Source organism: Citrus sinensis, chromosome 5 (assembly GCF_022201045.2).
Source record: "Citrus sinensis cultivar Valencia sweet orange chromosome 5, DVS_A1.0, whole genome shotgun sequence".
Classification (NCBI taxonomy): domain Eukaryota; kingdom Viridiplantae; phylum Streptophyta; class Magnoliopsida; order Sapindales; family Rutaceae; genus Citrus; species Citrus sinensis.
This window is the reverse complement of record NC_068560.1, coordinates 36,239,211-36,252,541: the sequence shown is the minus strand read 5'-3', so window position 1 is coordinate 36,252,541 and position 13,331 is coordinate 36,239,211. Positions and strand designations below refer to the sequence as shown.

The 13,331-nt window shown below is 36.2% G+C and overlaps 2 protein-coding genes across 3 annotated transcripts; both read right to left on the bottom strand.

The window, feature by feature from the left end:
- Nucleotides 1-3,309: 3,309 nt before the first annotated feature.
- LOC102608892 (cytochrome P450 CYP82D47-like) lies at nucleotides 3,310-5,455 on the bottom strand. Its single transcript, XM_006473343.4, has 2 exons — nucleotides 4,198-5,455; nucleotides 3,310-4,084 (listed from the first exon to the last, which is right to left on the bottom strand). The coding sequence occupies exons 1-2, from the start codon at nucleotides 5,143-5,145 to the stop codon at nucleotides 3,461-3,463; spliced, it is 1,572 nt and encodes a 523-aa protein (XP_006473406.2). The 5' UTR covers nucleotides 5,146-5,455; the 3' UTR covers nucleotides 3,310-3,460.
- Nucleotides 5,456-9,129: 3,674 nt separating this feature from the next.
- On the bottom strand, nucleotides 9,130-13,200 carry LOC102608597 (xanthotoxin 5-hydroxylase CYP82C4-like). Of its 2 annotated transcripts, XM_052440409.1 has the most exons (3): nucleotides 12,215-13,200; nucleotides 10,349-11,231; nucleotides 9,130-10,018 (listed from the first exon to the last, which is right to left on the bottom strand). In XM_052440409.1, exons 1-3 carry the CDS (start codon nucleotides 12,520-12,522, stop codon nucleotides 9,392-9,394), a joined length of 1,818 nt encoding a protein of 605 aa, XP_052296369.1. In that variant the 5' UTR covers nucleotides 12,523-13,200; the 3' UTR covers nucleotides 9,130-9,391. The 2 variants fall into 2 exon arrangements, with proteins under 2 accessions (XP_052296369.1, XP_006473405.2); XM_006473342.4 differs by having other exon boundaries at nucleotides 10,349-12,314.
- Between the last annotated feature and the right edge of the window lie 131 nt (nucleotides 13,201-13,331).

Genomic DNA, 13,331 nt, shown 5'->3' with positions numbered 1-13,331 from the left:
GTTTGCTAGCTACCCAGCAAAGGGACCAACTTAATTGAATATTTCAAGTAGTTAGTGAGGTCCCTTATAACAAGGGTACTGTAAAAAGAGTGATGAAAGTGAAAGATGAATGCGATTGGATTAGATGGTTGTGAAATTTGGGATGACGAGCAATCATATGCACTGTTATTTTCGACCGAGGATGAGGAAAGTGAAGGATGGATGATAATTTGGGTCACACAAACACCATGTGATGATAGTAATGACCAATGAGATGATGATAATCAATTCGAGCGCCCTGTTGCCTGCATGGGACCACGTTTATTAGGTTAATTGATGAGAAAATATATTACTTTTGTGGACCATTCCTGGGACTCTTCTTGTGACTGTTGTTAATATATTCATCGATCGGTCCCAAGATTGAGAGAATGATATATATAATCGGCAGCAAATTAATTAATCTCGAGAATCGTTGGATTTAATGAATCTAATCGACCGAATCAATAAAAACTGAGCTAGCTAAACAATCTCTCCCATCCTTACAGGATAGGCATCCAAGTTTTGCCTTTTTCAAAGACATCTTCAACGCACCAAGTTTTTGCTCTTTGCTGATGTTAGGATGTGGATAAATTACGAGTGCAACAACTATCTATTTACTATTTAGTGACGCTTAAAGAACAAGTATCTTTTATCATCATCATCATCTCATGCATTCATAGGAGTTCGAACTCACGCATTCATAAAGGAGCAGGCATCTATCTATTGTATTTGTTAACTAAATTAATCAAGATATAAAACTATGATTTATATTTATGATTTGTTTCTATCATTTTATTTTTTACTTTTTGAATTTGAATGGGATGAGAAATTTCATCTATTAAAACACTAACTCTTATCCTCTATTCTTACTTGAACTCATGTGAGGATATTGGAATCAATTTATCCATACAAAGAAGCAGAAAGACGTGGAGTGACAAGTACTGCAAATGGTGTAGATTTATCAATAGTATCCATACACATATTCTAATTTAAGATTTTAAAGTGTGGAAAAATCTGAAAAAACTTTAAAACTAAATTTTAAAATCTCATATATATATATATTACTTTTTATTATATATTTACTTGTTATTTTTAGTTAATTGAATTATTTTATTAAATATGTATTAAATTAGAGATCAAGAAATAAACAATGCTTAAAATAATCAAAATGGAGAGATTTCTATCTAGGGATGACAATTTAACCCGAACCTGGATAATCCGGATCGGGTTCAACCCGTACCGAAAAATTTTAAATCCGGTATCCGGATGTTATTTTTGTAACCTGAATATATCTGGGTCCGGTTCCGGTTTGGGTGAACCCGTAAATCTAAAACCCAAACCCGGATATCTTTATTTTAATATTATTTTTTAATATAAATAGAAACATCAAAGGAGAAGAATTAGATGTGCCCTAGTTTCACTTTCAAAGTCACGGCCGCCAAAGCCCAAAGCCAAAAATTTCCTCATCAAATCACCATGAATGTGATGTGCTCCTCATCATCATTGCCAAAGCCCAAATCAAATCATCGTGCTTAACCACCTCCACGGCCGATGACTGTGATGCGGGGTTGAAAATGCCACCATCATCATTAGCAGCTTGAGGGCAATTGCGATTGCTGTATATAACCACCATCCTGATATCGGTATCTTCAGCAAGGCCATGGGCATCATGAATAGCTTCACTAATGATATTTTTGGGAATTTGGCCCAAGAACGTGATTTTATTCTCTTTGGTTCTGGTTATTGAAAATTTGAAATGGGTATTGGATTGTGATTTGATGGGAGTGTCATACACAATTGTAAAACAAGTAAAGGCTATAAATGGGATTTTGAAAGTGTTTTTTTTTTCCCTTACAAGATTGTGGCTTTGAGAAGCTTTGGTTGAGTGATCCAGTGTTGATTGTTATTCCTTGCTGTGAGTAAAGTTTGTTAAAGGATTTTTCAAAGCAAATAAGATTTAAGTTAAAAAATATCCAAGTTTAAAATCCGAAATTCGAAAACCCGAATTTTTCCGGGTTAAACCTGTATCGGACCCGGAGGTGAAATATGCATGTTATTATCCAGATTCCAGATCCGATAAAGATTCGGATCAATGCTATGGGAAATACGTAAAGATTCGGAGCCGCACACCAAAGGAGAGATTAAACATAAAGCCCAAGCCATGATGATGTTAAAGGAACTGCACGTGCAAGTCATTAAAAGGGGAGCCAAGAGGCCAAATCAAAGGAAAAAGATTATGGGCTTTTAAAATTGTAAAGCCTATCGGCTTTGGGACCATAGACATCAATTCCTTAGATCAATGCTACAGCTGAAACTTGCTGCTTGCACCAAGATTTTTATTTTTATTTTCCCAAATGGAAGAAATAAAAAAAGTAAATTTCGTGATAACAACGAAATGCATTTAAGCATACTGCATCACGGAATGAATAGATATACATCACTGCCTTGAGTTTGTTTTTCGTTATTGTATTTACTGTTTTTAACAATGAAAAATATTTTATGTATTCTCACATTTGAAAATTGTTGAATTTTTTTTGTTTGATGAATATTAAAAAAATATTATTTAGTATCTCGTTAATGGTATTTGATTAACAATATGATATTCAAGAGTAAAAGTAGAGGTTAAAGATCCCCAAAGCCATATCCAGCCGCAAGGTGTAAAAGACAAGAAATTCTAAAATATCTCAGATGTATTATAACCAATTGATGCATGCATGGCAAGTGTAATTAAATTTAATACAACCACCACTTCCATGATAGTGGTTCAAAATAAATGCACATATGTCATGGTATTATTTCTTGTTGTATGGATGACATGTTACCTCATATGTATTCTAGAATTTTTCGTAAAAGAGAAAAAGCTATGTGTAGTTGACAAGTCAATATGAAAATGGATTATATTTAATAAGTCCGATCTTGAGCAATATCAAACTGTTGAGAGATTATATTAGAATGAGCTATGTGCAATAGTTTGATAATGCTCTTTTTTTTTTTAATTTTACACCATTGTTCTAATTATAGTTAGAGCAACTTAGTTAATGATAGATAAAAATGCTTGCAAAAATTATTTATTAAAAATTACGTATATCAACTAAGCAAGCATAATCTTATAAGCGTTTGAATTATCTAAATTTAAAATCAATCTTATTAACCCATTGAGTGAAGAAGAAAGCCGTGGAGTAAGAAGCACTCCAAGGGTTCAAGTGGCATAGTTTTAACAACAGTTAATCAAATTCCTGCACCCATGTCCACTGGTTCATCTGATGGGGATGCAAAATGAAAGCTATGCAATAAAGCAGCAAGTTCGAGCTCGGTACTAGCAGGTGGCTTAATTGAATTATTTCTGAAACCATAGATTACAAGCCATGAGCCGGCAAAGCCCAGTGAAGCAAAAATCTATGAATTTGTATAACATCACCTACGTCCTGATTCAGAACAAATTTTATTCATAGAGATTAGAAGGCAAACGCGGTTTCAAAAGAATTTCAAGTGGAGTTGCCCTGATGTTGGTCAACCCCGCCGTTCCAGTCATATCAACCCATGCTTCCCCCGGAGTTGATATGTCGAATGCATGTAGGAAAGCGGCCAGAGCCAAATGTGACATTTGCAAAGCAAATGATATTCCAGGGCAGGCTCTTCTACCACCACCAAATGGAAGAAGTTCAAAATGTTGACCCTTGACATCAACATCCTTGTGAGCGGTCAAAAATCTTTCAGGCTTGAATTCCAATGGATCTGACCACACCCTTGGGTCTGTCTGCAACTTCCAAAGGTTAAGCACGAGCCGGGTTCCTTTTGGGACATGGTATTCAGCAACTGTGCAATCTTCAGTGAACTGTCTTGCTCCTGCAAGTGGTCCAGCAGGGTACAATCGTAGCGTCTCCTTTATTACAGCTTGAAGATACACCAACTTCTCAATATCTGATTCACATAATAGTCTTTCCTTGCCAACTACAGAGTCCAATTCTTTCTTGACTTTCTCCAATTCGCGGCGATTATTCAGCAGTAATGAGAGTGCCCATGTTAGATTAACAGTCGTGGTATCAGTGGCCCCTACAATTATAGTCTGCAAAATCCATTTAAATTAATTTTGAGAGCGAGAGCATATATACATAAGCAAGGTTATCAAAACACATAATATCCATAAAAGTCTGTTGTTGCATAAAGAAAGACAAATACCATGGTAGTGGCTTTGATGACTGTATCAACATCAAAATCAGAAAGGTCAACACCTTCACCTTCAAGAACGGATAGCAGCACGTCGATGAAGTCCAGATCCAGATTGGCACCGGATTCTTTTTTCCGGCGATGTTCCTCTATCCATTCCTCAATAAGGCTGTCCAATTCTTTGGCAGTTTTCTTCATGGCCTTTTCATATCCACCAATATCAAGCCATCCAAGAAAAGGCAAAGCATCTCTCACTAAAAAAACCCCACCCAAACGAAAAAAATTCCTTATTGCGGCCCTGTAGCGCCTCACTTCTGTCTCATCATTCTCAGCTCTACCACCAAAATACCTTTTCCCAGCGATCATCATTAGAATCACGTTCAAATTCAAGTCCCCAAACCATTTTTTCATCTCAAGCAAAATTTGGTCTGACTCGTTCTTTTTCTTGGTCCAAATCTTGTATATCTCTTTTATTTCGCCGTCCACTTCAGTAGCCCGAATATGCTTGAGTAACTCAAGTCTGCGGTTTGAGAGAAGCTCCGAAGCTGTTATTTTGCGCATCTCACGCCAGTATGCGTTGTAAGGAGAGAACCCAAAATTGGCATAGTTGTGGCCTAAGAGTTTGCCAACAGTGAGCTTGGGGCGAGAGGATATGTCAACATCATGCTTGGTGAACAATTCTTTAGCCATCTCCCAGCTGCTGACCACCAGGGCTGGGTGCACGCCAATTCGGATGCTGAATAATGGTCCATACTTGTCGGCTAAGGCCCCCAACGCAAGGTGAGGGAGTTGGGGTCCTGCTAAGAGGTGGAGATGTCCGATCATCGGCCATTTTCCAGCAGCTTCCGGTGGTTTTTTGCCGGTGTTGGACCATTTTTGTAAATAATAGAAAACGACAAGTGTAGCACAGGCACCAACCACTACTATGCTGGTGTCTAGATATGGGAGAAGGAAATTCATGGTAGATTACAAGATCACAGTTTTAAGGTTAGGTCTTATAGATTTTCTCGTGCCTGAATAAGCTCTCTGTGCGGAATCAAGAAATAATTAATTAACTAAATAGGTTCTCTGTGTGACTCTGTCAAGTGGGTATTTTTAGGTGTTTCTGTCAAGCCGGTACTGCTAGGTGTTTTCATCTTTCTTGGAAGTTTTCCAAGTCATTAATTGTACTACTTAATTTACAAATTACAGTGTCATATTGTAAGTAACGTTCATTGTTTAGCTTGTTTAGTAACCCATCATCATAATGGACGGTAAATTGTATACTAAAATTAATATTTTCTAGCATTTTTCTGCTGAGCTGAACACAGAAGCTAGATAAAGTTGTTCATAAATTATCTCCCTTTATTAATTATCATTTTCGGAAGTTTGCGTATTCTTTTATTATTAAATTATGATAAGATATGCATACATAAAAGCTCCTCGTTGCAGGAATAGAGAAGTCATTATCAGTTGAAGCAGGAATTTTATAATAAATGGCATTTAGTGCAAAATGCTGAGAGCAATGACGCCACTTCCAGCAACAAAGTCTTATTAGTGCCCAATATTTTGAATATTCATCCTCGATTGATTTGGTTGTTAATTTTGCAAATGGTCTTACTTCCAATCCCATATGGCTCTCTCGTTCGACCTTTTTAGTCATTTTGTGGAATTAAACAGCTAACACAGGCCCACATCAAAGACATCGTTATTGGATTGAAATATTCGACTTCTCTCTGTCCGTTTCCCATTTGATTTCTCTCTCGAGTCTGCGCTGTATCAATGACGGGATAAAAAATTAATTAGAGTATATGGCAATAGGAAATGGCTTGTTTACACGTCAAGGCACTTGCTCTGATAAGAAGGGCAAGATAATACAATCGGACCAAGTACTTTAGAGGAGATATCAAGATAATTGATGGGCATAATTTTATCTCCATAATTGTCCTCTATTTCTAATCCTATAATTGTTAATACTATTATCTAATTGTAATTAATATATTTTTATTGAACAAGGCAATTAATTAATTGAGGCATGCACAAAAATAGGATTGGCATAGGATCGGATTTGGGTATTTGCTCAGTATCTAAACGGATAATATTTGTGTAATCCAATCGGATTTTTAAGGATCGAATAGAATTCGGGTTGATTTGGATAATCCAATTGGATTACGTTTAAAAAAAACAAAAAAAAAACTAAAATACAAAAGCAAATTAGAAAATCAAAATCAAAATTCCATATTGTCAAATAGAGGTGGCAAAAATACATGCTCGGTCTGGACCCGGACCGTACCCGAGCTTTGTGGGCCGAGTATTACCCGGTCTGGGTATGAAGCCGGGTCGGTTTTGGGCATCACTTGATAAACCCAGAACCCAAATTTTATTAAAAAAATATTATAAAATATATATTATTTTAAATATTTATATTTATTTGACTCATTTATTATACATATATAAAGTTTTAAACACTTAAAGTTTATATTTTCATGTCAAATTTTATTGAAATAAATTTAAAACTTATAAAATTAGCAAAAAATAAAAAAAAATATACACATATAATATTAAAAAATATAAAATTCGAGTATACAGATTAAAACCCGGCCCGGATCCAGACCTGGACCAATTACATCCGAACAGAGTTCGATCATTGCAATACCCGGACTCGGCCCTGGGTTTTGCCATCCCTATTCTCAAACTCAGCGACATCTCGCGAAGTTCAAAAACCCAGGCAAACAAAAAATTGAAGAAGAAATCAAAACTAAAATATAAACTATATTAACGGTTGAACAAAAAACTTGTCATCTTGACTTGGACTTAGTTCACGAAACCGTCCAAACTCACGATCCACGAACTAGCCAGCAGCCACGAGCCGAACCAGCCTCATCGACATCACCGACATCACCGACATCACTGGGCAGATTCCCGAACCCGCAACCACAAACCTAGTTGGTACCCACAAGCTCGCATCAACCCACGGACCAGCCAATACTGCGCCTGTGGGAAGAACGGGAGACTAATTGTTTCAGTTCTCGTGAACATAGATCTCTACTGATTGATTCTTGATCTTGGAAGGAGATAAACAGGAGAATCTTTTTCCAAACATGGCAATTGCACTTGATGGACTGACCCCTGGTGGAAATCAATGCTTTGTTGTCATTATTGCTCTTATTATTCTGCTTCTGCCCGCAGTTTGGCTTGACAATCTTGCCTTTTTTGGCAATTGGCAACCACATCGATGTTGCCCCTAACTTTAGCTGATTTTTGGCATCCGAATTTAATCCGATCCGATCTTAAACTAAATTAATCTAAAATATTCATTCAATCCGAATATGATCCTAACTTAATCAGATGGGGTTACATTCGGATTGCATTCCGATGATTTTTGTTTTAATTAATTTACTTTTATTCAATTGATTCCCTACACGTATGCTTTAATATTTTAGATTTTATTTCATATATTTGGTCATATATTAAAAAATCTTTTGACAAATTTTGCCATGTATTATTGATTGTTAAGGTTAATATTTGACTAAACTTATGTTTGGATCTATAAAGTTTATATATGATTTTTTTTCGTTCATTGTCTTTCATGAAATTATTTATTTAACATTGTTTAGGAAAACTTTAACTTTTTATTATTTAATATTTTTTACATAAAATGCTTAGATATCACAATATTAAGTACAGAAACGACCTATATAAAAATAATTTTAACTAACTTAATTGTTATATCTATGAGTAGATAGAGATTAGTTTTGAATTGTCACTCTAAAATTGAGAATTGATTGATAATTAGGTTATTGTTAAGTTGAATAGTGATGAATTATGAAACCCTGATAGATTCAATCTCTTGAATTCACATGTTAATTTTCTCGCCTTTAATTCTCTTGCATCTTCAATTTAGATTTTATCAAACAAATATTTTCTTTTCAATTAGGGTAGATCATGATTTACTTAGATCATATTTGGCTTTCTTAAAATTTGACAATTTATTTGAGTTCAATCTCGTTATTCTTAACTTATACTTCAATAGACTTGTGCGCTTGCAAATATATTAAAATTTGCATTACAATAATTAATAAATATACAAATTTTTGTACAAATTATTTTTGTACAAACTAATATGCATAGCAAGGTTGGTTGAATGAAACCACCACATAGCCCATATAATTTATCTTTATTATTTTATATTTTCGCTCAACTAATGATATTATGTCATATAAGTTTGCACAAAAAATAATTTATACAAATAATAATAATAATAATAATAATAATAATAATAATAATAATAATTCTCTAGTGAGAACATTTTTATTTTAATAAAGTAAGGATGCCACAATCAAATAAAAAAATATAGTTCTTAATGTATTGAAATCTTGTATTTTAATATATATTCTTACTTTAATAAAGTGATGATGCGTTCACTAGAAAATGACTCTCTCTCTCTCTCTCTCTCTATATATATATATATATATATATATTCCCTACGCACATGAGCGTGCACACACACACACACACACACATATATGTATGTATGTATGTATGTATGTATGTATGTACGTATACACGCTCATATGCATAGGGAATATAGCCCTATTATTACTCCTCCCAAATTCGATGCCCGAAAGGGTAATCGTTGGCTAGTGGCAACAATGTGTTATATTTGATTCAATATTGTGGAAGATGTACGAAAAATAATGCACTCACAAGGAAACAACCAAATACACACGTACATCAAGTTTTAAATTTTGAGTAATAATATAATTACAAACTCTTGTATAATTTTTTTTTGTATAAACTCATGTGACATGATTAAATTGGTTGGATTAAATATCTTTTCATCTATATATTTATTTTTATTATTTTGTATTTTAATTCAACCAATAAGTTAATGTCAAATTAATTTATATAAAATAAATTTATATAAGAGTTAGTGGTTGTATCATCACTCTTTAAATTTTAAGTTAGACTTTTTTTTTTGGACAGAGACTGTGTTATTATATAGCAAAGCTAGTTTCGGAAGCAGAACTACAGCGGAATACAGTACACAACTAGACAACAGTACATATTCAACCATATGGGCTATGGCTTAGATTCACTTGTCAACCCAACAGCTTCCAAATAAATCCCCCATTGGTAATAAGTACATATAATTTATTGCACCCTTTAAATTCACCAACTCCGCAGCTTTATATAAGCAAAATCTCAAAACTGCCTCGATTTACCGTCAAAATCCATAGGGGTTGGGAGGGAGGCGAGGAGAAAGGACGACCTCCAATGGGGTGGCCTTAGGAATTGTTAAGCCAGGACTCTCTGTCATGTCAACAGGCTGATCCGACGGGGTTGCTAATTCAAATGCATGAAGGAGTCGAGCAAGTGTCAGGTGAAGGACTTGGAGAGCAAATGATGCACCAGGGCACGACCGTCGGCCAGAACCAAAAGGAATGAGTTCAAATTGTTGGCCCCTAAAATCAACATCTGTATGGCTTGTGAGAAATCTCTCTGGTTGGAAAGCAGATGGATTTTTCCAAACCCTTGGATCCCTTTGAATTTTCCATACATTTACGATCAGGCGGGTACCAGCTGGGATATGGTAGCCAGCGACCGTGCAATCTTCCATTGCTTCCCGTGGTCCTAAGAGAGGACCAGCAGGATATAGGCGGAGGGTCTCTTTGATGATGGCTTGGAGATACACAAGGTTTTTAATATCCGAATCATCAACCTGCCGGTCCATGCCAATTTGTTGGTCCAATTCTTCTTGTGCCTTCTTCAGCATATTGGGGTTGTTCAGAAGTAAAGAGATGGCCCATGTCAAGGTACCTGACGTAGTATCACTACCACCAAGGATGAGTGCCTGCACAAAAGTTCAGCAGATGACTACAATGATAATTCACAAACTTATAAATAAAGCCATCAACATTAAATTTGATGACTCATATAAGAAGATCTTATTTTGTCTCAAGAACATAATTCAGCAAGTCATGACATCGGAAGGCATGCCTGAAATAAAGTGAATAACTGAAAAGAAGACTTTGTCTGACGTAACATTTGGTGAATTCCATTACTTGGTATTTTTTAATGCTCCGACCAACCATTACTGTCACAATTTTTTTTTTATATCTTTTTTTTCCTTAGACATTGATCTGTCAATGAACGTTACTCGGAATCTGAATATTGAACATACCAGGCAGGTAGACTTGATGCTAATATCTGCACTATGCTGAAACTGTGACAAGTGTCCTTCCTCCTGCAGAGACAGCATGACATCGATGAAGTCCTGCTCACTCTCACTCTCGATCCCACCAGAAACTCTTCTTTGGCGATGCTCCTCCAGCCAGCCCTCAAGTATAGCATCCAATTCCTTGGCTGTCTTCTTCATTGCCATTTCATGGCCCTGCCAATCCAACCACCAAAAGAATGGAAGTGCATCTGAAACTGTGAAAATGCCAATCAGATGAAAGAACTGATTGATTGCCTTCTGGCACTGTCTGGCTTCGCTATCATCACAGGTGGCAGAAGCACCAAAATAACGTTTTCCAGCCACCATTCTAACAACCATATTCAATGTCATATCCTCTAGCCACTTCTTAAGTTCAACAAGCACAGGGCGCGAGTCATTCTTAGCCCATAAACCGTATAGATCCCTTAGGCCCATATCAACTTCAGAAATCCGAACATGCTTGAGTGCCTCAAGCCGGCGGTTTGAAAGAAGTTCAAGTGTTGCAATTTTCCGCATCTCACGCCAGAAGGGGGTGTAAGGTGCAAATCCAAAGACAGCGTAATCGTAGCCCATGTGCTTTGCAGCTGCTGTTTTAGGACGCGAAGCAAGTGCCTTGTCGTTAATAGTGAAGCATTCTTTCACTACTTCCCAACTACTAACTACAAAAGCAGAGCGACTGCCAAGGCGAATGTTGAATGCAGGTCCCCACTTATCAGCCATTGCTCCAAGTGTTCGGTAGAGGAGCTGATCACCACCACCTAATAAGTGAAGATGGCCAATAATTGGCCATGCACCAGCTGGTTCAGGAGCCTTTTGGGTCTTCCTAACATTAGAACTCTTTCTCCCTCTAAGGGATGCATTGTAGAGAAATAACAGTAATGAAAAGACAACAAAAATGGAACTTAAGGGGAGAAGTAGATCCATTGTTTGTTAGGGATATGAAAACACAAAATGAAATTCCAGTCTATTTATAAGACCACTCAAAACAAGAAAATGACTAAAATCAGCATGAAGCATCCCATAACTAACAATATCTAGCAAGAGACATGCTTACCTTTGTTTATTTATTTAATATTTCCTTCAAATAGCATTTTTTAAATGGCGCGAGAGGAGAACATTGTATACGACACGCACCATCTTTTTTTATGAGATAGAATAAAAAATCAGTGTACTCATCTGGCTATAGCTTACATTGGATCATGACTTCCATTCTTAAAAAGATAAAATAAGAATAAAATTAAAAAAAAAAAAAAGTTGCTGGGGTTATCTCTCTAATTAGGATTAGAAAAGCTGTGATTCTCATCAAGTTTTTGCATTATGGTTGTTGAAGAATAACTAGCTCCAGTTTCCTTACTACTATTAATCAACAATGTAAATCATATTGGCTAGGCCCTCGCTAATTGACCTGAAACCAGAATGCTGACTGGTGGGAACCAGCTACATTGCGGATCTCTGTCCCATACAGGGTGTGGATTCTACAGTAACTGAAATTAATCTAGCAATGTTACTGATCACATACCTGAAGAGGGATAGATCAGTTTAATCAACTAAATTCCAAAAAAATAAAACGACTGAGTAATATTTCTATTTTCAAACAAATAATTTATCTTTATGAAGAATCAAATATAGGATGATGAAGTGAAGTGCTACCATCAAGTTGGCTAAAGTGTAAAAAACTATCTTCAAATAAATGAAATATCATTATTGAATAACAGAAACAATATGAACTAAGAGCATAATCAGGCCGTTTCTGCATATTTATTATTTAATATATTCCAAATTATCTCAGGCACTTATTAGGTAAGCAGAGACTTGTTTGTCAAACCTAACCTGGGTTTGACACATTGATCACGCCACTTTCCCCAACTCCGTGATAAGCACCATTCCAGCAATAAGTGCAAGGCCCTTGCCACTGATAACTTCCGTCGTAAATTATTATTATTATAATTTTGAAATTTTAGAAGAGAGGGAGCAAATGATATTTCTGTTACACGATTGGCAGGAAAAGTAGTGGAAGTCGGGGCATGGGAGAAATGAAGATGGAGACAGGTGATGACTAAAAGGGGAAAAAAAAAAAAAAGATCCTTAAGCCGACGGCTGTTTACCGTCGTGAAAGGTCTTATACGACGGCTGGTCATCAACACAAGTAATCGAGTCCTTCATTTTTTCTTCCCTTTTACAAATTGCGATGCCCGGTCGCGGAGAACCTTTTTACGACGGCATTTTTCGCCGTCATAAAGGGAAACAATGGTCGCAATATCGCCGTCGCAAAAAGGCATATTGCGAAAAAGTGGAGGTGAATTAATAAAAAAGGGCACCACACCAGCCTCCGGGAGCTTGCTGTGGGAGCACAATTTACACATATTATAAAGTAAAGAAACTCTTAAGTCAATCCTTAGGTAGCAGTCTTACGGAGAGGTATAAACGCAATATGATGGAACAAATAATAAACCAATATCAGCCAATTAACATTTAAAAATTCAACTATTTTCATTTCAATTTTATACGACTGCCTTTTTTTGGCAGTCGAAAGGAACGCGCTATTAGGCTTTTTTCAGTGACATGGAATACATTTTTGTCCCAAAATCTAACAGAAGAAGATACGCGGTGATGATGAATAGCAGAGGAACTGGGCTCAAGAGTCTTGAGTCTGAGGGTGCTCCATTACTCTGACATTAACACAATTTCCAATTTTCCACGCTAAGAGACAATCCACAATGATGCTACACTTACATTGCTATCAATACAATTCCAACACTGAGATCGAATTTCTGGACATGCCCGAAAAAAAATCCCTCTTTAATTATTTATGAGTAGAAAAGAAGCTCGCTCTCTCGCTTTCTGTGCCAGCTGTGCTGAAGCTGCATTTGCTGCAATTGGGCTTGATATATAGTTGGATTATTGATCTTGTGGCCCAGCCTAGGGCCCCTTCACAATAACTATGGGA

Excerpts from the sequence above, each read along its gene's own strand:
- LOC102608597 (XM_052440409.1), bottom strand. The coding sequence starts at position 12,522 with ATGACCAGCCGTCGTATAAGACCTTTCACGACGGTAAACAGCCGTCGG. Across the intron at positions 11,232-12,214 it reads GATCAATGTGTCAAACCCAG|AGGGAGAAAGAGTTCTAATG; the intron begins GTTAGGTTTGAC and ends TGCATCCCTTAG. Across the intron at positions 10,019-10,348 it reads GCATCAAGTCTACCTGCCTG|GCACTCATCCTTGGTGGTAG; the intron begins GTATGTTCAATA and ends ACTTTTGTGCAG.
- LOC102608892 (XM_006473343.4), bottom strand. The coding sequence starts at position 5,145 with ATGAATTTCCTTCTCCCATATCTAGACACCAGCATAGTAGTGGTTGGT. Across the intron at positions 4,085-4,197 it reads TCATCAAAGCCACTACCATG|ACTATAATTGTAGGGGCCAC; the intron begins GTATTTGTCTTT and ends TGGATTTTGCAG.